This window comes from Cetorhinus maximus, chromosome 14 (assembly GCF_964194155.1).
Source record: "Cetorhinus maximus chromosome 14, sCetMax3.hap1.1, whole genome shotgun sequence".
In the NCBI taxonomy this organism is placed as follows: Eukaryota; Metazoa; Chordata; class Chondrichthyes; order Lamniformes; family Cetorhinidae; genus Cetorhinus; species Cetorhinus maximus.
Window position 1 is genome coordinate 73023819 of NC_135892.1, and position 26879 is coordinate 73050697.

The following is a 26879-nucleotide window of genomic DNA, read 5'->3' on the forward strand; positions in this document are numbered from 1 at the left end:
AAAAGCAGTCATAGAGCACACGACAACAATGGAATGTTTTTGGAGCAAATGGGCAGGAGAAATGATTACTGTGCACTTAGAGATTTTGATGCTTAGCCCAAGTAAGTTCTATAACTTCCTTTTCATAGGCAATGAAAGACACGCTTGCTTTTTCCTCCAAATCTCTGTGCGGTAACACCATTGTTCGATCGGATTCTCCTTTGTGTACTTATGGAAATAGCTAATTTATGTAGCCTTGTGCCGTTGATAGCTTCTCATTAGCCACGTTACTTGTTCATTGTTTGTTTTAGTTCTAATCAACAATTACAAAAAATCCTTTCAAAATCAACGGGGTGATCCAGAATCAAGCTGCACTGCCCACTTCTTTAATTCTCAAAAGGCCAAATAACTGAAGTGGGGGAGAAATGGTGAGCAAAACAGGCAAAGAGAAAATGTGCACTTTGAGTGAATGGAACAAGTAAGATTGCTGTATAATAAACAGAGTAGCAATATCTAGAACACTTGCTAAGGAGATTGGGCTGCTTAAATTGATGAGCAGCTGATTTAGAAAGGTTTGTTTCAGCTCAGGTGATGACAAGCTCTCTATGGAATTGAATGTGACTTTACCAAGAACACCCCAGCAGCCACAACCCTCTCCGGCAAGCCTCCATCTGCTTCAACCAATATCCAAATGCATCACTGTCTATCAGGGCCTCAGCACTGACACACTGGATGTATTGATTAATAGTTGCCCTAAGCTCCTTTTAGCAAATCAAATTTTCACTTTTAGCAAGGATTTCGGTTCTGATTTATTCAGCATAGTGAAATGTATTAAATTGACTTTGACATTCTAGAAAAACGGCTGAAAAACAACGCTTTCAAGTGAAGAGGAAATAGATATTAAAAATATGTGGCAGCTTGTTTGTTCAGACTAAGGAGGCGAGCAATATTACTTTTTTGTTTAATGGCATTTAGAGCTGTCAAAAATCCAAGCTCCTTTACTTCCCCATCTAAAGTACTGCTGATATTTTATAAATATATGGGACAATAGCCAAAAACTTTTGTAACTAAATTCTCTCCTAAAACACTTTTTTACTTAATCATAGACATAGCTGTGCTATAAATTTATTTGACACTTTGACAACTATAGTGAAGTGTTTGCTCCCAAAATCTACGCCTGTGTTTACAGATTACATGCATACATGTACATAAACATGTGAGATGATTTGAATTTCTAACTTACTCCTATCTACAGAAAAATGGTGATTATTCTGAATCCCAGAGTTTTACTGAAATCCAGTCAGAAGCAAAGAGAAATGCAAAGCAGAACAGGAGTGTCCTGTAGGAACCTCTAGCACTAAAAACAGGAATACAGTAGAAACACAATTTATTAACTTTAATACATAGTGCACCAAAAAAAGTATTTCTGATTCAATTGAACAATTTCCTTGTTTACCGAGGCAATCAAGGTTTGTAAAACAAAATGGCGTTCCTCTTTGAAGTAAAGAATGCTTGTACAAGCAGAACTGGTGACACATTTACCATAGAAGCCCAATGATGAAGAAAGGTTTCCAGAAATTAATATTATTAGAATCAGATAGCTGTGATTTGAGAACTACTCTTGGGGCAGGATTTTCCCTTCATCGGATGGCCGCAAAACGGGCTGCTGCCCACGATCGGGCCCCGACCGCGATTTCACGCTGGCAGGCCAATTAAGGCCCACCCAGCGTGAAACGCGGCTCCGCACTGGCCAGGAAGGGCCGTGCAGGGGCGGGAGCCTGTTGGCCGCCGGGTCCAATGGCGACCCAGCGGCCAGTTTAAAAGCAGCCCAGACAGCTTCTGGAAGGCTGTGGAGGAGGACATTCCCTGAGCCGGCACTATGGACCCGAGTGCAGCTGGATACGGCAGGCATGAGGGCAGATCGGGTGGGCACTCGGCCCCCCTGCTTCTCTAATGAGTGCCTCACCATCCTCCTGGAGCAGGTGGCTGCCAGGAGGGACACCCTTGTCCGCAGGGATGTGAGGAGGATTCCACTGCACCTCACCAAGAGGACTTGGGAGGAGGTGGCAGCACTGGTCAGTAGCCGTGACGTGGTGCGGCGCTCCTGGGTGCAGTGCTGAAAGTGCTTCAATTACCTTCTGTGCTCAGGAAGGGTGAGTGTCATGTTGGCATTGGTCAATGTGCAGAAGTGTTAAGGTGTGGCCATCACCCCCCGTGGACCTCAGGGGTGCTAGAGCCTGAGTGCTAACTATCAATCACACCGGAGCTGGCCAAGGGGATGAGCCCTGGCTGCTTGGACTGAGTGCCTTGCGGTTCGAGGGCCACGGCTTCATTGTGCCCTGCCAGGTGCTCCTCAGCTGGGGTTGGCCAGGTTGTAATGGGGCTGCAGGTAGAGAGTGGACTAATCACTGCTCCTCTGTTGTTTCAGGAGAAGACGGCCCACAACAATATAGAAAGGTTGCGGACTGGTGGAGGCCCCGTTATCTCCTAATCCCCTCGAGGCATGAGCAAGACGCCCTAAAGCTTGAGAGCCGGCACGCCCCACATGCAACCGTGTGTGGAGAGACAGGGATGCCAGATGAAGGTAAGGGTGCAGTGCACAGAGGTGAGAATTTTGGCTTGTGCAACAATTCTAGTGTAGTCTCTTCATTGATGTGAGTCTCGAACCTGGAGTCGCCATTGATCACTGGAAGATGAGGCCACCATCCTGCAGATTATCCGCTGTCTCACCAGGGTGCCTGACATGCACAGTGACAGTGACAATGTGATGACTTTAACTAATGACATGTCCTTCTTCTTCCTTTTAAGTTCGCCAGCAGGCGATCGCTCTCTGGACCCCGAGGGGCCACCCCCGACACTGGAGGACCACTGGGTGTTATTTGCACCTGTATCACACCCGCTCTCTGAAGCGGGCACCAGCACATCGGTGGGCATTAGAGTGGTGGCTAGAATCGGTGCACACTGGTGAGGGCACTTCACAATCATTTGAGGTGCAGGCAGAAGCAGAGAGTTCCCAGGGCACCGGCAGTCGGAGGACTGCTGTGGACCAGGACAATGCTCAGTTGAAGGCTGACGATGAGCCTCTGGAGTTGTCCATTAGGCGGCAGATGCTGGATGTCCAGCGAGATGTGCGGGAAGGTACCATGAGGGTATCCGTGCCATGGTCTCTGTGATGGAGGAATCCATGCAGAGAATGAGCACTGCATTGACCATCATGACTGAGCGCACTGCCTCCTCCATTGAGAGAGTGGCAACTTTCAAGGAGAGGCAGCTCCAGGGACAGAATGAGGGGTTCCTGGGGATGCGCTCAGACCTACAAGCCCTCACCTCAGGTGATCAGTGTCAGTGTGAGAGATGGATGAGGCATCCAGTATCCCAGCTGGTGCCCGTCCATCAATAGTGTGCCAGGAGGTCCAGAGTGACCTCACATTGGCACATGAGTTGCCTGTCATCTCTGTGGGTTCCTCTCAGGGCGTTCTGGATGACAGCAGCAACTCCTCCGCCCCTCCGCCAGTGACCATGGCATCTGATGAGGCGACTGAGGAAATGCCAGCCTTGGCACTGGCCGCTCCCTCCCAGGCTGGGCCAGCACAGGCTCCACTGGCCAGAGGATGACTGCTAAGGTCATCAAGGGCAACAAGACAACAAAGTCAGCAGGCTCTCTCCAATGCCGGTACCAGCGACGGGGGAGCATCTAGATGTAGCACTCGCAAACATAATTTAAAGGCACTATAAGCACAACAGGATCAGGTGACGGTTGATTTTATGTTTATTTTTGTTTACTTTATGTATACTGGTCTGGTGTTGAATACCAGAAACGCTTCTGTTAAGATTATTGAATTGTCAGAATTACATAAATTGTGTTTTTGTCGTCATGACCTCCTGAGTATGCTTCACCTTTTTATTTCATTGGTGCGGGGAATGCCAGTATGTAATGCTGGACATAGGTAGCTCTGAACTTTATTGCACAGGCACTGAAAGTTCTTTGTGTTCAAATGAAAGGATCCTTTCAAACATCCAGGATTGAGGCGGTGTCCCTGGCATGCGTTTGAAGCCGAGCTTTGGTAGCCTAGCTGAAGGAACATTAGATCAAGGCATCCTTCATGTCCCTGCAGGTTACCGAGGTCCGGTGCCATGCCCTCGGCATTCTTCTCACCGGGCTCCTCTTCGGACTCACTAATAGACTCATCATCTGTGGCCTGTGCAATTGCATCAATATCCTCTTCCTCCAGCGGGTCCCCCCTTGCCAGTGCCAGATTGTGGAGAGCGCAACATGCAACCACTATCAGTGACACCCGCTCTGGGAGGTTTTGTAGTGCTCCCCCTGAACGGTCCAGGCATCGGAAGCGCAACTTGAGAAGGCCTATGGACCTCTCTACCACCGCACTTGTGGAGGCATGACTTATATTGTAACGCTTCTCTGCCTCTGTTCTTGGGTGACGGAGAGGCGTCATGAGCCACCTCTTCAACGGATAGCCCTTGTCACCCAGCAGCCATCCATCCAGCCGGGCTGGAGCACTGAAGAGCCTCGGCACTTGGGAGTGTCTCAGGATGTATGCATCATGGGAGCTACCAAGGCACCTTGCGCAGACTTGCAGAATCTGCATCCTACTGTCACACACTATCTGCACGTTCATGGAGTGGAATCCCTTCCTGTTGACGAAGGCACCCGGCTGACCCACTGGCGCCTTGATGGCCACATGTGTGCAGTCGATTGCACCCTTGATGCGGGGGAATCCAGCAATTGCTGCAAAGTCTCTGGCTCGCTCAGCCTGGCTGGCCTCCTCTGTACAGTAAAGAATAAAGGTCAGTACCTGCCTGAACAGAGCTTCTGTCACCAGCTTGGCGCAGCTTGGACAGCTGATTGCGAGACACCACACAGATCCCCCACTGAGCCCTGGAAGGAGCCAGAGGCATAGAAGTTGAGGGCCGCTGTGACCTTCAGAACCGCTGGCATGGAGTGTCCACCCACACAGTCAGGGCTGATCTCAGGCCCAATTATCTGTCAAATAGAGGTCATGCTCTCCCTTGAGAGGCAGAGCCTCCTTCAGGACTGCACCTCAGACATATTGAGGTAGCTGCATCGCCGCTCCAGCACCCGCAAGTGCCCGCTGCGCGAAATATCACGCGAGTGCATGATGACGCTCACCCAACGTCATCATGCACTATTTTACTCCCAATCAGGTTGGGCACGTGCCCACCCACAGGATGAAAAATTCTGCCCTTGGATTCACTACACTTCTTTAATTGTCCTTCAGAAAATTCAGCATCTTATTATCAAAAAAGATCATTTCTACTTTGATAAGGTCACTAAAAAGGGTAACCTGCTAAGACTTATATCTGTGCTCCCCAGCTACACTCTGAATTTGATGCTTTTGCTTTCTGATCTTTGTGGCTATACTATTGCCCAACTCTGCAGTGATATTTGTACTGCTGGCACTCAGCATCAGTTGTAGTTATACTGCATTTGATGCACAGACAAATTTCCAGAGATAAAGGGTCTACCAGTGAGCCCTTTTCAAAGTTCACCAGCAGCTAGGGTCCAATGAACAGCACTCTGTGTACGAATTTTAGTACACATCTGTAATATTCTGTCATCGCTACTTAATAATGGTGTAAACAGAGAGAAGCCATGGATATGTATTCAAGCTGCAACTAATGGCACAACTGTACAGGATTTGATGTAATGCATCAGTCTCCAGTCCACACAGTTAAAAATCTAAATTTACATCAGTGAACATAAGTTGTACTTTCACTTGTCAGCATTGACAGCATTCACGCCCATCCTGATTAATACTAACCCTCAAAAAATGTAATCAAATAGATGAAAATTTCTGTTTTACTGTTTCTAAAAATGAAGTGTGTTTTAATGTGAAATTAGCCGACAGAGGGATTAATGCAACTCAAGTAAATAATCCATTAAGACTCAATCCAAATATCATCAGTTCCATTGCTGGATGCCGTTTAACACTAAGGTTAATCATGTTTTTTTGATGGTTTATGGGCTCAGCTTCACAGTGCAATGGTACTCCAAATAGGCTGTGTAATGAAGTAGGATCGATCAAAATTTCCCCAATTACAACCAAGCTATGCAAGGAAAAAATATTTTCCTGCTGAGAAGGGAAAATTGGAGGTCAAACCAACCCTGGTCAATCCCACTCAACTCCATTGTTTGAGCACAGACTAACAATGATAGAGGTCGTGACCAAACATGGAGGCTTGGGGCAGAATTTTTCGTCCCGTAGGCGGACGTGCGCCCAACCCGAACGGGAGTGAAATAGTGGGCGATGACGTTGGGCGAGCTCACTGACGTCATCACCCACTCTCGCGATCTTTCGGTCACCGGGTGCGCATGAGAGGCCGCAGCGTGCCCGCCGACAATTAAGAGGCCCTTAAATAAGTAACTAATCTGTATTTTTCGCTGCCCGCTCAACTGCTCGGTTGGCGGGCAGGTAAATAGGCCAGGCGGCCTTTGCATTTTTTTTACAAAACCTCATCCATGGCGGGCAACTGAAAAAAAAATGACATTTTGTTTACGGAATTTTTAACATGTCCCTCTTCATGTGACTGAGTCACATGTGGGGACATGTTTCTATCATTTGTACAATGTTTACTTTTCATCTTAAAATTCTTCAGCTTCCTGAGGCAGTTCTGTGCCCTCAGGGAGCTATCAGTGCGCGCTCCCCGGGCGCATGCACAGACTTCAGCGCTCGCTCTCCTCCCATCCCCCCACCACCCTGGCAGCGCTGAAACTCTCAGGGTGCGTTTCCCACTGGCCGGCCGTTAATTAGGCAGCCAGCGTGGAATCGTGGGAAGAGACCGATCGCCGGCAGCGGCCCACCTCGCAGCGGTTCCCAGGCCTGCCCACCACGCCCGTCCGACGAGGGGAGAATCCTGCCATTGTTATGGAAAGAGGAGGAGGAAGGAAGGGAAAATAAGGAACCTTGATGTGTTGAAAAGTTATGCGGGGAAGGTTTGTACACAAATAGTTTACATTTCAAATACCGGCCTGGATTTTGTGGTAATAATGACAACAAAACTGTCAGCATTCATCACGATTACTCCTCTGAAGCTTATAGAAACTTCTCAAGTCAGCACATGCGCCGGTAAATGCAGAAACCCCAATGTTTTTTCTGCTGCCACTGACTCTACACTTACCCATAGGTTGTGCTGTTGAAGTCTCTGCAGATGCAATTGGCAGCCACTGAACTGACAAGGACTTCTTCTTTTATACTGTAATATCACAGTTTAAAATCCCTGAAAACGTTCTTGTTAGTGAGGCGTAACTGTTTTTTTTAAGTGCCATACTAAGTCATAGCTACTGCTGAAAACCTCTCTGGTCCTGGAAAGAAGATTTTATATTTGTCAAATTGTTCCACTATGATAAAAATTTCACAGCTTTTAAAAATATTTTTATCATATTAAAAGTTTGTTTGTGATATTACAGCTTCTAATATGTATGTCCCAATCTTCATTTCAGTCTTTATAAAATTTATAAAAAAGCGAAGGATAATCAGTGCATTTTACCTCCTGCTCTGCAACATGATGCCTGGAGATCTCTTCATTTGGCTCCCAATTCAAAATAACATTGGAAAAGGTGAAATCCGCCCCACAGAGATTGCTAGGTCCTTGTGAGCCGCTGACTGCAAAATGCAGGCCATAAACTTTGCTTCTTATGGCACAGCTAACATTAATAATGTCATTTCTTTACTTACATTCTGCTATTGCTGTTCAGGTCCTTGTCAGTTTGTGACCTAGAACCCACTAACAACAATTATCTAACATGCAAAATAAAACATCTTCACCAGTCACTTGAGTTCTTACCGAAGATTTAAAATTAAGTACTGTACTCCATGGATAAATACTTGAAGGGAAGAAAATTGTAGGTGTATGGGGAAAAGAGCAGGGAAGCGAAATAATTACATAGCTGACACAGGCATGATGGGCTGAATAGCCACATTCGGTGCTGTAAGATAGTATGATTTTGAATGAACAGTGTATATTCTTCCATCCTGTAATAATGACCCATCTTTTTCTGAAGGTGGGTATATTACCATCATGCAGCTTTTCAAAGGAAAGCTCTCAAGAATTATCTGGTAATATCCTTTTGCATTTGTTAAGTTTTTGAAAAGGCTTGTTTAAGCATCGAGTGCAGTTATCATTAGGTGAAACTGGCTGGGAAGAATAATTGCGCTTTGCAGTACAAATGAACCAAATTAAAACATACAATTAAAATTATATGATTACTAGAGCACCCTGGTAAACTACTTCATGCACTGATGATAAATGAACTGCTTCATGTGGTTGGGCTCAATAATGTTTCAAAGCCCATTCTTTAGATGTGATATGTAATCACATTGTAAACAACAATATTAAACAGAGACAAAGGATACTCATAATAGGACATTTACATTTATCATATTTCTGGGAGGAGAGGAATTCATCTCAGGTGGGAATCCTGTTCAAAATGGATGGCCTAATCTAAATGCATGCCCAAAGACGACAGTCTGGAACTCAATTGCAATTAGGCCGCAGACTTCCTCTGCAGGGGGCGGTGCAGGTGGATGTCAATAAGTTCAGTTGGGTAGCTGGCTAGCATGTGATTCAGAGTAACACCAACAGCACGGGTTTGATTTCCGTTTCAGCTGAGGTAGTTTTGGGATCTCGGCCTCCTCATCCTGCCCGAGAGCGGAAGGCAATGGTAAACCATCACCGGAAAAAAAACTGCCAAAAAAACAGCTCAGGATGCAGCATCAGCAGACAACAGCCAAGGACCTGCCTGCGGGCAGATCACACATGAATGAATGAACTTCAACTGCTTTAAACTGTGGTCGTGATCAGGCATCCAATGCAGCACACTGGTCAGAATCTGACCAATTCTAGCCAACTCTAACACAAAGATGGCCTGCAGTAATTTTATAAAGTTAGGAGGAGCACACCTGATCCTCTTGACTCCACAGAAATAAAACTGTTAAAACATTTCCTTACCCTTTTTGAATGACTTCCAATAGTCCATTTAGAGATCGCTGGTTAGACTAGGCAAGATTGATTCAAGTAAAACTTGGTGCAAGATGTACAGCACAAGTTTTGCCCATCTTGTGCCAAATTTCAATCGCGTGTCTACAGGACCAGTGTGTAAGAAGCCAGGCTTGTGCACTTAAGCCACCTAATGCCTGTTATAGGTGGGCATCCTATGCTCCCAGGAGTCACATGCTTCCAATTTGGCAGCCAGTTCACTATTGGTTGGGTTTGAGAAATGGCAATCCGAAATCCATTCCCCAACGCTGATTTAACCCCCACAAAATGGGCGCAATGATGTTGAATTTCTCTCCCTAGGTATTTTCTTCCCCCTTAAGTAGTAGTGAATACAATGACTTCAACAAAATACTTCTGTGAAATATTTAAGATATTAAAGACTTTGGAGAGTAATAGTCTGAGAACAGAAAAGTTTCAAGAACTAAATGTTTGGAGAATACCCTTAAGAGGATGTCAGACGGTTTTAGTGTGTCACAGTAGTTGAATGCAGCTTACAAAGAGTAAAGAGAGATACTAGTTCTTTTAACATGGGGATGAAGTATGGAGTGCTGTCATAGCAATGCCTGAGTAAGCACCTCCAGTATTTTGTTAATGTGGTAACATGTGAATATTCTAATCCAACACAAAGTATAACAATACATCTGACTGCTGCATTGATAATCTTTTTATCATATGTGTGAAACCTAGCTTCAATAGTCGATTCAGCCTACATTACTCTCTGGTCCATTCTGTGCATCTTACAATAGGCTGGATGAAGCGAAGTGTGGAACTACCACAGTATCTACATAAAAGAGATTAAAGCCGACAGAATTCCATTTTACAGCTCAATCATATTGTGTTAGCATGCGCTTATCCAAGCACGTACAAAATTGAAAGAGAGAATAAAGAAGGCAGGCAGATAGGAGCCAGAATAGGAAGCATGAGCAATTTCAGTGAATATAAAAGGATGCTAATGGTGGGGGCCCTGTCATAGTAAAGGGCTATTAGGGCACAGCCTCCGTCTCTTGTACCCACTCATTCCACTCTAACTTGAAACGACTGAAGTCAAGTGCTGTCTAATTTCATTGTGCTCTTTGTCAGATAAGGACTGTTCAAATTTCATAACGCCCTGCTTTCTGTTCAGCTGCTTTATTAGCATGGGCAGCCTAATTCTATTTACTGATAAAGTCGTTTTATTTTTTCTTTAAATATTTGCCTCTGTTGTGGACACAGCTGAGTTAAGCGCTTTGTGATACAGAATTAATCAAAGCAATTTCTTTAGTGCTGTTTCTTCACATAAGAAGAGCTGATTTTATCATAAGCCAATTCCTTAATTCACGATCACTGTTAAATAATATTTCATCAGAGGCTATGTGGCTCACACGTTTGTCTCTTGCCTTGGAAACATTCAGAAATTAAACTATGCCTTTTTTTCAGTTGAATCTTCAACAGTGTTTTTCGTTTTATCCAGCATGTGACAAAAGGCACCTCTTAACTTGAAAAATCCTAAGTTAAGTTCGCTAAGTTGAAAGCTAACATTACCAGAGAATGGAAGAGTTTTCAGTCAAGCACTTCCAAGGCAAGGCACAGCAAGGGTTAATTCAGGATCAAATTCCCAATTCACTGGTCCATTTTAATGCCACAATAAGAGCATAATAGTACAAAAACAAGCAACTTGACTTCAAACCGGTCCACAAAAATGGCAATTTTATTTGTTAGCTATGCCAATGAGCAGAGAGTTCTGTTGCAGACACTGCTGCAAAGTCTAACATCCTGCTTTTTGTTTTAATGTTTCCAGATTTTGGAAACATCGGGATGACATTAGGCCAATGTGTCCACTGATCAATACAGAAAATGCAGGCATACCTATATTATCTTTAGATAATGTCTTACCTGCTAGAGACCTTCATACTCATTTACCAATGGTGACAAAAAGTAATCAACCAATCAAAAGCCAAGATGAGATCAAATGTGGCATCACTACATGCCGCTACAGGATCGTCAGATTACTTCAAGTAAAGGCTTTGTTCTTTTAAATAACCTTTTGAAATGTTTTACGCTTTTGTGCCCTGCCACCACATCATAACAGTGTTCTAAATCAAGTTGCTCTGTGATGCCAAGTACAAATTGTCGATTACTGTGGAATTATAGATGGTCTGTTTGGTTCTAGAGAATCATATCCAAGAGAACTAAATTGTATCATCTTTCCTTTGTTTCACTATGGTAGGGACACATGATGAGGATACTCATTTCCCATGACAATTGGAGTACTTTGCATTAAAAGTACCTTCCCAAATAATTTTCTCCTTTATGGAACAGTGGTGTCATTTAAAAATTCAACTGTAGTTATAAATAAAATAACAAAATTTTACATGGAGAGGCATTTTTAGCAATGATGCTGCGTTAACAGATAAATCTTAAATCAGAATACTAAGATATTTTAGTCCAGCAACAACTTGTATGTATCTAACATCTTTAACGTAGTAAAATGCCCTAAGGAGATTCCCAGGAACATTATCAAACAAAATTTGACATTGAGGCATATAGGAGATTTAAGGCAGATAGCAAAAGCTTGGTCAAAGAAGTAGGTTTTGAAGGCTGTCTTAAAGAAGGCAAGAAACGTATACAGGCAGAAGAGTTTAGCGAGGGAGCTCCACAGTTTAGAACCTTGGCAGCTGAAGACACAGCCGCCAATGGTGGAGTGATGGAAATTGGGGACACTCAAGAGGCCAGATTGGAGGAGTACAGCGATCTCGGATGGCGGGGCTGGCGGAAGTTACAGAGATAGGCAGGACATGGCCATGGAGGGATTTGAAAATGGGGATGGGAATTTCAAAACTAAGGCATTGCTTAACAAGGAGTCAATGTAGATCAGCAAACACAGGGTGAATGGGACTGCGGGCAGCTGAGTTCTGCATGACCTCAAGTTTACGAAGGGTAGAAAATGGGAGGCTGGCCAGGAATGTGTTGGAGTTGGGCGATGTTACAGATGTGGAAATAGGTGGTCTTAGTAATGGTGCAAATATGCTGTTGGAAGCTCATGATGGAGTCAAATATGACACCAAAATTGCAAACAGTTTGGTTCAGCCTCCTACAGTTGCCAGGGAGAAGGATGGGAGTTGATGATAAGGGAACTGATTTTGTGGTGGGATCTGCAGACAATGGTTTTGGTCTTCCCAATATTTAGTTGGTGGAAATTCCTGCTCATTCAAAACTGAATGTCTGACGATTTAGAGGCAACGGAGAGTCAAGAAGGGGGTGATGAGGTGGAGTTGAGTGTCATCATCTGACACTGTTTTCAGAAGATGTTGCCAAGGAGCAGCGTATAGACGAGAATTTGAATGAGGCAAAGCAAAGGTAATTGCCCGAGGGTGGGAAGAGAAAGCCATTTCAGGTGATTCTCTGGTTGCAACTGGATAGATAAGAATGGGCCCAGGTGAGTGCAGTCCCATCCAGCTGAACAATGAGAGGTGCTGGAGGAGGATGGTGAGGTCAAACATGTTGAATGCTGCTGAAAGGTTGAGAAGGAAGAAGAGGGTCAATTTACCTTTGTCGCAATCAAACAGGATGTCATTTATAACTTTGTTATGAACTGTGCCGGTACTGTGGCAGGGAGGGAAACTTGATTGGAGGGATTCAAACATGGAATTCCAGGAAAGATGGGTACAGGTTTGGGGGGTGACAGCATGTTCAAGGACTTGAAAGGAAAGGGATGTTGGAGATGAGGTGGTATTTTCCAAAGACAGAGTGTTCAAAGGTTGGTATTTTGGGGAGAGAAGTGATGCTGGCAGATTTGAAAGAGAGGGGACAGTACTTGAGAAGAAGGAGCTGTTAACAATTTTAAGTTAACCCGGGAGCCAGGAAGGGAAATTGTGTGGCCAGCAGCTTAGTGGAAATATTATCGAGAGAACAATGAGCACTAACAAGATGAGATTGGAAGCTAATGGAAACATTGATTTAAACTTTATTTTTCGCTTCCCAAAAGCCCATTCTATGCACTGAGTTCCCATGAAGACAAAAAAACTTAAACACTTCTGCACTAAGGAACTGAGTGGCTATATTTTATAGAAAATAATAACTAATAATCAACTATTCCTCAATTCAAACCTACTTCATGTAGCAAGACTCAAATCAGCAACTCAGCAACTCTCAGCATTTACATTATGGGCAGAATTTCACCCATCTCGGGCGGGTTCGTCCCAACCACCTCCCGCGATCAGCACTGGTAGGCAATCTCACAGTGGCGGGCCAATTAAGGCCCGCCCAGCGTGAAACGGGAGCGGCTGTGCTCAGTGCTGCCTGTGCAGGCGGGGGGAGGAAGGCAAGCACGACCATCATGCATGCACGTGTGTGCACACTTCAAAATTTCCCTAAGGCACAGAGCTGCCTCAGAGAGATGAGGAGATATGGAAAAAATATTTTTAAAATTAAAAATGTAATGAAACATGACCCCTCATGTGGCTCTGTCACATGAGCAGGGGCATGGGTTATTAATGGAAAATTAAAGCTTTTATTTTACTTTTATTTCCTTTTGGAAACCTCATCCCACCCATGGATGAGGCTTCCAAAAAATTGCAAAGGCCGCTTGGCCTTTTCATCTGCCTGCCAACAATAAGGTTGGACGGGCAGCGAAAAATTTAACTTAATTAATTTTTTAATGGCCTTAACTCCGGCACGCATCCGCCAACCGAAACATTGCGCGAGTGCGTGATGACGTCGGGACGCTTATCCAACATCATCGCACATCATTTTACGCTCGGTCGGGTCGGGCATGTGCTTGCCCGCCGAGCGAAAAATTTACCCCATATTATGCTTAAAACATAATGGAACAAGGAATATGATCTAAGTAAAACGTTATCTCACCAATAATGGGCAAGTTGCATGAGACAATAAATAGTTAATTGTATATGTTAGTTTTCATAATGCATTAACTCGATTACTACAAAATAAAAATAAAAAAAACATGGACACACTGGAGCCTATTCTCAATTTACGGCATTCTTTAGGTAATACTAATAGAGTAACCATGGCATCATTGATAAGTAATTTATGAAGTGCTGATAAAGTTTTATGTATGTTATTCGTACAGAGATGATATTGTTGCTTTTTTCACTCATTGGTATTTTGTAATAGTATCTCAGGAGCTTTGCCTAACTGCTGGTTCAGGCAAAGGTGCTCTGAGTGCCTATGGAAGACTAAGGTTGGACTATTGGTGCTAGCTGTGCAGAGCTTCATGCATTCTGATGGCAAGCATTTTGGGGAATGAGGCTCTAGTGCTGTTTTGGCTCATGTGTCCATCATAGAGCTATCCAGTGTACATGGCTATATGAAGAAATTTTTGTTTTGCTGTTTCCCCCTAACCATTCTTACTCTGTGCTTTTTTCTCTTTTTTTTCTCCTCTCTCTATCTTGATCTTTGTTCCACTCAACTCAATGCTTCTGTTTTTTATTTAGTTGCTTCAGCAATCTCTGCCAACTGTGTCTTTTTCCTACAGAAGTGGTTGGGATCAAATTTGAAGATGGTCAGATGAGGAGAGTTAGGGGCAATTTGAGGTTTTTTGTCAATATTACAGTATTTTTGTTTATCTTCATATTATGGTAAGATTGATTTTTAGAAATGACAGACAATGTACATGAGAAATGTTTTTGCTGCAACGCGTTTGCATTAGAAGTCTTTGGAAAATTGATGGAGGTTCATAATGTTCACAACAGTCACAAAACAGGATAAATGGATAAACCAACCAGCTGAAGTCGATAAGTCATCAGGACTGGATGAAATGCATCCAAGGATACTAAGGAAGTAAGGTTAAAATTGCGAAAGCAATGGCCATAATCTTCAAGTCCTCCTTAAATACAGGGATGGTACCAGAGAATTGGAGAATTGTAAATGTTACACCCTAGATCAAGAAGGGGTGTAAGGATGAATCCAGCAACTACAGGCCAATTAGGCTAATCTTGTAGAAATGATAATTCAGGACAAAATTAACAGTCACTTGGATAAATGTGGATTAATTAACTAAAGCCAGCAATGACTTGTTAAGGGAAAATTGTGTTTAACTAATTTGATTCAGTTTCTTGATGAGGGTAATGCAGCTGATGTGGTGCACATGGGCTTCAAAAAGGCATTTCATAAAGTGCAACATAACAGGAGTCCATGGAATAAAAGAGACAGTGGTAGCATGGATATGACAGGAAACAGGAAGTAGTGGTGAACAGCTGTTTCTCAGAATGGAGGAATATAGTGGGGTTCCACAGGTGTCAGTGCTTTTCCTGATATATATTAATGACTTAGACTTGGGTGTACAGGATACAATTTCAAAATTTGCAGAAGACACAAAACTTGGAAGTATAGTGATACACGCAGAGGATAAAGTTCAAGAGCGGGATCATAGGCAGGCTGGTGGAGTGGTTAGACAAGTTGCAGGTGAAATTTAATGCAGAGAAGTGGGAAAGTAATCCACTTTTGTAGGAAGAATGAGGAGAGGGAAAATAAAGGGTACAATTCTAAAGTGGGTGCAGGAGCAGAGGGATCTGAGGGTATATGTGCACAAAACATTAATGGTGGCAGGGCAGGATGAGAAAGTGGCTATTAAAGCATCTACGATCCTGGGCTTTATATAGGGGCATAGGGTACAGAAGAAAGGAGGTCACGTTAAATCTGTATAAAACTAGTTCACTGGTTCAGCCTCAACTGGAGTACCGTGCCCACTTTTAGGCACCATGCTTTTGGAAGGATGTGAAGATATCAGAGAGGGTGCAGAAAAGAATCAGGAGAATGGTTCCAGGGATGAGGAAGTTAAGTTTTATGGAAAGGTTGGAGCAGTTGGGGCTGTTCTCCTTGCAGAAGAGGAGATGAAAAGTAGATTTGATAGAGGTGTTCAAAATGATGAGTGGTCTTGGCAGAGTATACAGGAAGAAACTGCTCCTGTTTGCGAAAGGATCAAGAGCCATAGGGCACCGAATTATGGCAATTGGCAAAAGCAGCAACAGTGACATGAGGAAAACTTCTTTGTGCAGTGAGTGGTTAGAATCTGGAATGTATTGCCTGAGAATATAGTGGATGCAGATTCAGTTGTGGCTTTCAAAGGTTATTGGACAATTATGTAAAGGAAAAAAAATTGCAGGGCTATGGGGAAAAGGTGGGTGAGTGGGATTAGATGAGTTGCTTTTAAAGAGAGCCTGCATGAACAGAATGGACCAAATGACCTCCTTCGGTGCTGTAATCATTTAATGTTGTTTATGCAGAAATATTGCTGCAAGTCTGCGAAAGGTTAATGAAACTGCAGATCAAATACAAATAACAACGATGTCCAGTATAACTCAGTGAAATTTACACCTGCTACAGTTGCCATTAAGTTTCAGAAGATTAAGAGGTGGATTTTCACAACTGTAATTTTACACACAAATATTTCAAAATCAGGGAACTCAACTATAAAAAGTTGGGTGGGGCCACGCGCTAATATGTTTTACTTAACAAATCAATGAGTGAGGTGGTGGTGATGATGAACTGAGATTGTGTGGGTAATGGGACTGAGCTCACTTCCCCTGCGAGTTCCCATTCCCACCAACAAAAACATGGGCCCAGATTTTCGCTCCCGGGTCAAGTGCGCAGAGATGGGAGAATTCCCGGCTCTGCAAACCCGAACTTTTAAAATGGCTGCCGGACATCGCATTTTTGGTCCAAAAGGTAGAGTGTGAGGAGGTGGGGGTGTGGGAGGGACTGGATTGGGGCGGGTGACTCTGGAAGAACTGAGGAAGATGCCAGGTCTGGAAGGGGGTCCAAAGTTTTTTTTAAAATTGCAACATGAAACATTCCTCCAGCCCAAATCCCCCATGCCCCCACACACACACTCCCCATGCCCCATCCATGCCAATACATGCCACCTCATTGTCCCCATACACCCCCCATAACCATACCCTCCATGCTAACCTATTCCCTTCCACCGAACCCTCCATGGCCCTTTGTAGGCCCTATGCCAACCCATGCCCCCACCCACCACCCTTTGTCCTTACACCTCCCATGTCAACTCACCTAGTATCCACCATGGGCAGACCTCAGGACCCATGCAGAGATGAGATAAAATACATTTCTACAAAATAATGTTCTAAGTGCCTATTGCAGACTTCACTATATTGAACAAAAACTTTGGGATAAAAAAAACCATTTACTAAATTTACATTCTTTCATCTAAATAAAGTCTTATAACAGCAAACATTTCATTCAAGTGAACAATCCCTCATAACAAAAAGCATTGCAATTGATAGTCCCACATCAAAGAGTCTATAACACTTGTAGCTGCCAATCAAACTGTGAAATAGAAAGCACCGGACTGTGATAATGGACAGTTGTGAAATCAGTCATGTAGCACTAATCCAGTAATGGGAGCCCTCAGGCTTATGTCAACAGGCAGAATGAAGTAGCGGTAATCATTTTTTTCTAACACTCCAGACATTTTTTTCAAAGATTTAAAAGGCAGGGCTTTTAAATTCCTGGACAACTTGACAGTTCTTTTTGATAGGTACTTCGGACAGTTTTGACAGTTGATTTTGACAGGTCTGTTGACAGTTCCAATGAATTTGACAGTAATGCGTATATGCACTTTTTTTACGCACATTTATTTCTACTTTTAACAATTCCAACAGGCACCTGACCTCCACCAAAGGTGTCCCAGCACCAGATCCAAAGGGGTACCTTACCTCTCCAAAGAGATACTCTGGTTATTCTAACAAATCCACAAAGTTCAAATTTCTTCTTACCAGGTCTAATCTGCACACTTCATGTTTCACATGTCTGGCCTCCCAAAATCCCACTTGAGTGGAAGCAGCTAATGATTTAAATGGCCAGCTGCCTCCGTAAACAGTGAAGGACGCCCCGCAGCCAATCCCACCCTGTGAAAATGGGAACTGCCATTTTCGGCAGGGGTGGGGGGGGGCGGACACTTATGATTTTTGGGCATTCCTTCTACTTTTGCAATGACGGAGAGTTTCTCCATTGTGGCAAAAAAATCTGGCCCATAGTTTTCCTCTGCTCAACCAGAACCACAAATGCATACCAAATGCATTCTACAGATGATCACCACCAAAATAAATCTTGATAAAATCAAAAGTGTGTTAACTAGTCATGCTCATCAGTTGAGTAATGTGATAACAGTAAAAGCTGGTGGATTTTCATTAGAAAAACTAAGAGGCTAACAAAGGCTGGGATTTTCTGCCCCGTCGTGAGATCCCAGCAGCAGGTGGAGCCAGAAAATCCCAGCCAAAGTCTTTTTTTGTGGTATCTCAACTGTGGAAAATTCAGTACCAAGCACAAAGGTGCAATTTGTTTTACAACATGCTTAACAGCTGCTTTTTTTTTTTTGGTTTTCTTTTTGTACCTGGAATATGTTTTGCCCATCCAATGATGACCACCAGTTCTCGATCAGCCAAATCGCACAGTGTAGTGAGGGCTTTGATGTCACTCTCCGGAATGGTGGGATCAGGCATGGCATAAATCTTCTCTGGCTCAGCCACAAGCAAGTGTGAGACAATCTTGTTGACTAGAATAGAAGACCCAGGCAAAAGAAAGGAGAAACGTTTGCGTCAGTTTAGACAGCCTCATCACTCAGGGAATTGAGTAGCTGCAAGCGGTATCTCTTGGTAAATCTTATTTAATGTTGCCTTAATTAGAATCAATACAACCCAATTTTCATCAGAATGGCTTTGTTATGCACAAATAATCAATCAGGATCCAGAAAGTCTCTTAGACTACATCCAAGGTACAAGACATACTGCACTTCCTGACACAAGTTGAAAATTGGCCATGTATTTTATAAATGTTTTTTTTAGAAAAAGCTGCTAATTAAATAAACTGCAGAAAATTAACACAACAGCTCTTCGGTAAGAAGTAACGATTGGTAAGTGGTGAGACCATGCAAAATTAGAAACACAGAACAATGCAATCATATTAATGTTCAGATGTATTGAGCAGTAGAAAGAGTTGTATTAAAAATTAGAAAACCAGAATTTGCTAAAACCAAATATATCCTTTTAAGCTACCCATTTTTAAAATAAGTTTTAAACACATAACCTAGCAATTTTAACAAGGAGGGGGAGAGGTGATTATATGCACGTCTGATATCAAGTTAAATATGACCACGGATATCTCCGGTAGTCAGGTCCGTAAGGCTCTTTTTATTTTATAACTAGTTGAGGTGTTTAGTCAAGTGGTGTGACAGACAGACATTACAATTAATTGCTCATCTGGATTAGTGAAAGATAGGAAAATGATCCCAGATTTTTTAAATGCTACAATGACACAGCAAATCATAATGTGTTCTGCACATTAGCTGCGATATTTATTTGTCAGAAAATATTTTAGAAATCATACGTTTCGAAAAAAAACTGCTACTTCTGGTTCTTCTGAATATTTTTTACATATAAAATCTAAAGGAACCTTAAGATGTCTCATCTAACAAAGTAAAAGGTGAATGCACTATTCATTCATTCATGTGTGCTCTCCCCAAAGGCGGGTCCTTGGCTTATTGTCTGTTGATGCTTTATCCTGAGCCATTTTTCTTGGCAGGTTGTCAGTGGTGGTTTGCCATTGCCTTCCACTCTCAAGGCAGAGTGAGAAGGCAAGTTCCAAGTCTACCTCAGCCAGAACAGGAATCAAACCTGTGCTGTTGGCATTATTCGGAATCACATGCCACCCATCTTGCCAACTGAGCTAAGCGACCCCTTGAATGCACTATACTTTACTTTTATTAACTTAGTATTGTTTTCCTTAGAGCCCCCTAAATTACATTCTTGTATATTTCTACCAGGAAATCTGACAGATAGGGTACACATCCTTAACAATTATACATATCTACTTCTTTGAATGTTTAAGATGAATGAAATAAACTCTATTTTAAGTCAATGGGAAAAACTAAAGACTTTGTAAGGATTTATCATTCCAACCACTTAAGGACTCGGGGGAAAAAAAATGCTAAATGCGATCTGTTATTTGGATATCTATATTAAAAATTTGATTCCGATAGACAAGACTCCATTGCAAAATATTAATATAATGTAATTTACAGAAATGTAAATGTGAGTGCAATGTTTCATCAACGTGGTATATTACACATAGTGCCCACTCTTGTAAAAGTGTGAGCTCTAGTCCGATTAACATTTGAAATTCCATGAATTGCTTTCAGCTATACTTAATTATTTATTATTTAATAGAAGAAATATGCTGGAAAATACAAACAGCCACTGCCTTGTCCATGGCTATGCACGATTAAGCTCAAAAGACACACAGAGCCACGCATTAAAATTATAGTATTTTTCTCGTGGCCTAAAGAATTATTAATATGGGCCTATATAATGTGTGATTCTGAAGTATTTTCCAATAAAAAGAAATGTAATCGACTCAAAAGAAATTACCTAGTTATTGAATGAGTTTTGCAATGCAACATTGGTGATATTTTGTACCATACTCATTCTGTACAGTCTTCCTTAACAGTTAAATAAAAGAGAAAGCACCTAAAATTTAACATGTACTCTTTTGATGGCAAAGTCTCATCATAAAAGCTTAAAGATTTAAAAAGACAATATCCAGCTTATGCAGGATTTGTAATCTTCATTCTAGTGTTTTGAGTTTAACACTATGGTTAGCTTAGAGGCTCAGAGAAAACATACCACAGATGTGTTTAATACTGTCAATGTTCCACATTGTTTAATAATCCTCATTTTAAATCACAGTCATGGGACACAAATATAAACAAAATTACGATTTTAAAGGGATTTAGAACTTTTGGGAAAGCACAAAATAAAACAAAATCTCTTGCAGCAGCACTGCTGTGAGAAGCACTGTCTCTTTAATTGAACTGCATAGAAAAAATATAGGGACAATTCAAAATATTTCCACATGGCTGTACATAATTTTTCACAAAGTACACCATGCTAGCCTTGATGAAAAATAAACTCTGGCGATTTATAAAATGGAGACCGGATTAGCTCTGCCTATTATCACTCCCATCTGTTTGCAAACTCTTTAACTGGTTGTGTGTGCAGGGTGAGTATACTGAAATAGATAAGACATGCCATTGTTTCATTGGATTGTAAATTAATGTGCTGAAGCTTTATATGTTAATGACATCCTGTACAATATAATATAAATTAATTTGTTGTCCTCACATGGCTTTTTGGCTGGTTGAACCAGCTGAGGGTTCAAGTAAGGGCTGTTCTCTGCATCTATCCTGCGCTTATACTTCTGCCGTCCTCCACGTACTCTATCTAAGCGCACGCCTGGAAAAGAAGAAAAATAGCATTTAAAAATACAATGAAAATAGAAATGTTAATTTCCAAATGGTTCACCATGATGGATGACTTGAATTAATACCAAATTATTTTTTTTTAAAGGAACTGCTGGCTTGGCATACAGTTTAACATTTAAAAAATGATTTTATAGAACTATAACTTGACAATAATCAATAACTGCTAGTGCATGTATCTCTATAATACATGTTAAAACAGATTTTAAATCATAATAGCAGTAAAAAGCATCATATGCAATGCATTGCTAGCATATATGAAACAAATCCAAAAAACATTTTAACGACAAAATAATGTACATGGTATTACATTTCCATATACCTCCCCCTCTACTAGAAAATACTTCAATTAGTAACCAAAGTCCCAGGTAGCTTGTCTGTTTTATGAAGAGATGGACACTAATGCAGATTAATGTGATAGCAAGAAGACTTTTGCAAGGATATTCTCATCAAAAATATGGGAAGCACATTGATGAAAAAGGAATTTCTATTGGAAATATTGGGAAGCCAAATCATAACGTTCACATATTTCAAATAAAAATATTATAGATGAAATGGAAGTCATTAAGGTATTTCTGCCACATCAAGAGATTGATAACATTTTTCATTTTAAATTACATTTAAGCAGATGCTAAGTGTAAACGAGTATATCTTGCCAATTTTCAATTACTTTCCTAATAATGTATGAACTTTTCTATCACTAGACAGTGTGATGAGCATGAATATTTAGAGGAGGTAAACATAACTATAATTTCAAGCTAATGTCTTTGTGGCACTTCTATAACTATTATAAAGAAACATAAAATTGTGGTTTATACTAAATCCAAGTGGGATCACTGCCTTAAAGACAACCTATCCTTTTAATTTATTGACATCAAAAGAAGCCTAATTTAATTATATCAAATTTCTCATGGGAATATGCGTCACCACGGAAACCAGCTAACAGGAAGTGTCAATGATTTTTTTTTGTTGCTTTGAATGTAACAGCAACTTTGAAAAATGTTGCATGGTTCAAAACTGTCTAAATTTTGCCAATCACTCACATCACCAGCATGAAATGGGCTGCCTCCAAGAGCCCACAACAGGTCAGAGGTTTTAATTGAACAACATCTCTTTCTGTCGTTCCGACAAAAGGCAAGCAGGAAAAATGACTCTGGCAAGATAGCTCAGAGTCTAGCAATGTCCAATTTCTCATTAGGTCTAAGCAGCTATCTAGCTGCTAATGCTGACAAGCCTTGAACCTTTTATTTTTGCTCAGAAATTACTTTGGCAGGAACAGGAATACAGCTTCATCACAGATGCCTGACTGCTGTTGCATTAACCTGAATGAGACCTCATAGACTGGCGATTCGGTGTGGTGGAAATGTGCCCGAATGCAACATGTACAAGTCTTTTGTTATCCTGGCAGACGCTCGGAGCAAGAGGAAGGCACCACAAAGCTGTGCACATTAATAACCTGATTATTTGTGTCTCTGCACACTTGTATCAATTGTGAGAGGCACAGGAGAAAGCAAACCATTTACTAAGCTGAAAACAAAAGGCAATTACTAAGCAAGTAGGTTAATGCATATGTTACCGCATGTGCCAAGGATGTCACACTCAAGGAAAGTAATATGCTGAAGTGAGAAAACACCAAAATGGTTCATCCTGATTTATTTGGATCTCATTTCCTCAGTGGTCCGCAACAGAGATCCACAATACTAATCAGTTGTGCCTGCAAATAGGAGAAGTAGATTTACGCCTAAGAATTTGAAGGTAAAGAGGGCACATGGAAAAATTGAAGCCAGGTGCGACTTCCCATGGCATGGATCTTTTCCTGTGTAACACCCAGTTAAGTCTTCTACTTATATCATTAGCTCCACTGATGTTTTTCTTTCATCTGCTGGGACCCAACTATGGTCTTACTATGTCTACTTTCAGTGTTATTGTGAAACTGAGGTATGCTTATGCAGTTGCAAATTACATTGTTCAGTATCCTGGCCCAAAAATACTGAAATAGCTGTGAAATTGAGTTATGCAAATTTGGGATCTGATTTGGATTCTAATATCCTATCCCAAAAGGCTCTGCTGCTATTCTGTCCAGTGTTCAGTCTGTAATTAATCAGAGTCTTAATGCTTAGTGACTGCAGCATTATACAGTCCTAGGAATACAACTGTGCCTAAAAACAACGCCAAACAGGATGCCAGCAGAGGAGGCGGGTCCACCAGAACATCCTCTACCCCTCATAGAAAAGATGTTGGCCATCACGTGAAGGAACAGAGTCTTGGCTGTGGCAGCTAGCAATGAGGGAGGTTTCATAAATTATCATCTTTTGCCCTTATTCTACCTCACCCTACACATCCTGCATGACATTCTATCCAACATGGACTGAGTGGTCAGCTCCATTCACATCTCTCATGCCTGCAATGGAAGTATGATGGCTAATGTTGATGGAGCTTCCAGAACATACTAAAATTTTCATACCAAAGTCTAGGACTCTTATTTACACCAATTTACATTCATTGCTTTAAACAGTTCTGGATGTCTATGGAGAAGCCCAATCCACACGGATGGTGCACTTTAGGTTTGAAATGAGCGAGTGCTTCTTGCCCACTTTGGAGGCATATGTGCCTGTTCAGCACCTGCTGTTGAAATTTGTTGGTCACAATGTCCAAACAATGCTATCCTAAATTATTTCATTCCAAAACACAGCACTGCATTTCAGACTCTTATTTCTGCTATACAACAGAATGATTAACTAACCACATTTATTATCTTCATTTCACAAGCAAAATTTCATTTTAATGCTTCTTTACTTACTTAAATGTGGTTTAATGTTTAACATTAAAAGTTCTTAATTTAACTGGGACGCTCCTATTGCTGAACTACACTTGAAACAAAGTTGCTTATAAACGCTCTCAGTTCTTTTATACATGTAAAGAATTATTTGGTTAGATAAAGAATCACGTGATTTAGTACTTACTAAGAAGTGTGAACAAACAACTTTGAAGCCAGATTAAGAGGACTGTATGACCATTCACTTCTTTTAACACCATCACTTTAAAGTTAAGTCACACCTTATCCTACAAAAAGTATCTGCATCTGTGTGCAGCCTCAGAATTGAATGATTCATTGGTTCTTATTTATAGTGAGATCATATTACTAATACTACAGCTGTGTTTAGGCTATCCAGACTTGTACACACTCTTTCCCTAAAGCATCTACATTACTGTAGATGTCAGTCTATGTAACATCATCAAACTATAGCTCTGTTCAGTCACTAACCCTCTGAGGCCTGTGATGGTTATTGTTGGAGCTGCTGGGTGAATTTGGCACAATGTACAACTTGAGTAGACTGATGATCATTTGAATAAGTCTGTGTTAAATCTACTGGACTAAAGAGGTGATTTAATGCTTTGAATGCACTGACCTACTTTTACTAACATACTGTACTGTTGTTAAAAGTAATGGTTAACCTTCTGCCCTCAGTGAAAGGCTCCTTTTCCCATCCCTCATCTAAAAAAGTATAAATGTCATTCACTTAATTTTGAGGATCCTTTCTGATAAGGTCAAATGGTTAGTTTCATGGAACAAATACAGTACAATGTAATTTATATACAGAGGATTTAATAAGTTAGAATGTACTCTTGGCAATATTACTGGACAATTTCATAATGCATTCATATGTCATTCCTTGTTTGCTATTTTGAGAGTTAACGCCTCAGTTGAGCCAGCAGACAGAGGGACATTACATGAGCACATGAAATATTTGTTTACTATTACCATCACCAAATTTTGAGACTGACATTCCATATAGGTTCAAGTTGATTTACATCGCCATTGTTTTGATTACTATTCTATGGCAGGTTAGAAACCAAGCAAACAGTCACCCATTGCTTTCAAATGGTGAAAAGTTTTGTACCACTCAGCATAAACAAATAATAAATCACTATTCGATGCCTCTTTCAAGGGTTAGGTCCTTTCCAGCTCCAGTGACCTGAACAACTCAGTAGCTTGCAATCTACACCTAAATGTCTCCTCCTTGATCCTCAATCTTTATTCATTTTCCTACTCTCCCATGGTCGCCGATACCAAGTGCCAGGTTGCAGCTTTCCCTGGCTAAATCGCTGGAATCAATGATGAAAGCAATCCCCCCATTTGAATTTTAATTTCAGCATTCAGCTTTTCCTATTCATTTCAGACTAACAGTTTTGAATTGGTGAAATTAAATGAAACAAGTCAAAAACTTTTACATTTCAAGAAATTAAAGAAGACCATTTAGCATGAGGTTTAAGTGGCATATTATTAAAGTAATTAGAAAGATTAAAACAGCTCAGTTCAAGTGCTTTAAGTTAACCATGCCTATCAATACAGCCATTATTCTGTCTAGCCTTGTTCTGTCATTAATAAGAAGGGTCTTGTTGAGCTTGCTCAACTTTTATATAGTAAAAAAAGGACACAGGAAATAATTTTCAACTTTGGCAGAGCTGAAAATGCCATTTAGGGATTTTTTGACCAGTTCAAAATGTACCACTTGAAATGTTAACTTCAGCACTCTAGTAAAGTGTTCAATTAGCATCAGTAGAATTCCTGTTTGGAGTGCACAATTAAACCTGGTTAAGCATGAAAGCTACTTCCAGGTGGAGAGGATTATTGGATCTTTAAGATCCCCCTTGACGTACTGACTTGTTCTGGCAAATCTTGATAAAATGGAACTGGAATTCAATAAAGCATTTGTAGAAAACAATAAATTCACAAAGCACCTGGCATTAACAGGAAAGTAAGAGTTGATGTAACTGGGCTAGACGTGGCTGTACATAAATTCATAATGATCCTCAAAGTCAAAAACTTTAAGAATCTTGCATAAGTCCTTGAATCATTGTATTAACAGGTGTAAAAGATGTTCCATTGTAAAAGTATAAGCTTATACAAGGTTTTATTCCATTATAATTTGAAAATTTTTTTTGACTCTTAATTTTTAGTGTAGCAGATCTCCACTTTTTATTAAATAATGATAAACACTGTAATTCATTGTTCGTCTACATTAACAATAAGATCTGTAAAGAAATATGGTTTGAAAAGACAGCTTTTTTGCTACTTTGTTTAAATATTTTCAGGTCGTCCTTTTTATCTGATATTGCAGAGTGCTAAGTTAGATCAGGTTTATATTTTAAATTATCCAATTTACAGGAGGCACACAGTTGACAGTAAAATTGTTACAAGGCTGGTTTTTAATTTCATAGGTCACATGGAATCCTGCAAGGCATCTACTACAATTTGTAATCAACAAGCACCACCAGATTCTAGTCCATGTTCAACTAATGCCCCGCTTTGCGTATTGTTTTTGTTGCAGATGGAATTAAGCAACAATAAACAAATGTATTTTGCATTTTAATTTTCATGTTATTCAAATAGCACAATTTAGCAAAGCCAACCTCTTCTTTCTCCTTTTTTTCTTCCTCTCTGTTCCCCAGAGGTTCATCAATTCCCTTTTGGAGAAAATCTATGGATAGCTGAAACAGCTTGCCTCTGTATCCTAGGGCTTAGCTGCAACAGCATTAGAACCACCAGATGTCTGCCCAATCCCTGACTTACAAAATGACTAGTCCT

General features: G+C 41.2%; 1 protein-coding gene across 6 annotated transcripts in view; it reads right to left on the bottom strand.

The window, feature by feature from the left end:
* Nucleotides 1-26879, bottom strand: part of esrrga (estrogen-related receptor gamma a) — a 268041-nt gene that overhangs the window by 30125 nt on the left and 211037 nt on the right. For all 6 annotated transcript variants that reach the window (XM_078557074.1, XM_078557073.1, XM_078557075.1 and 3 more), the window contains 2 exons: nt 21153-21263; nt 18368-18529 (listed from right to left, as the gene is read on the bottom strand). In XM_078557074.1, the coding sequence (XP_078413200.1) occupies nt 18368-18529; nt 21153-21263 (273 nt within the window). The remainder of the gene's footprint in view (nt 1-18367; nt 18530-21152; nt 21264-26879) is intronic.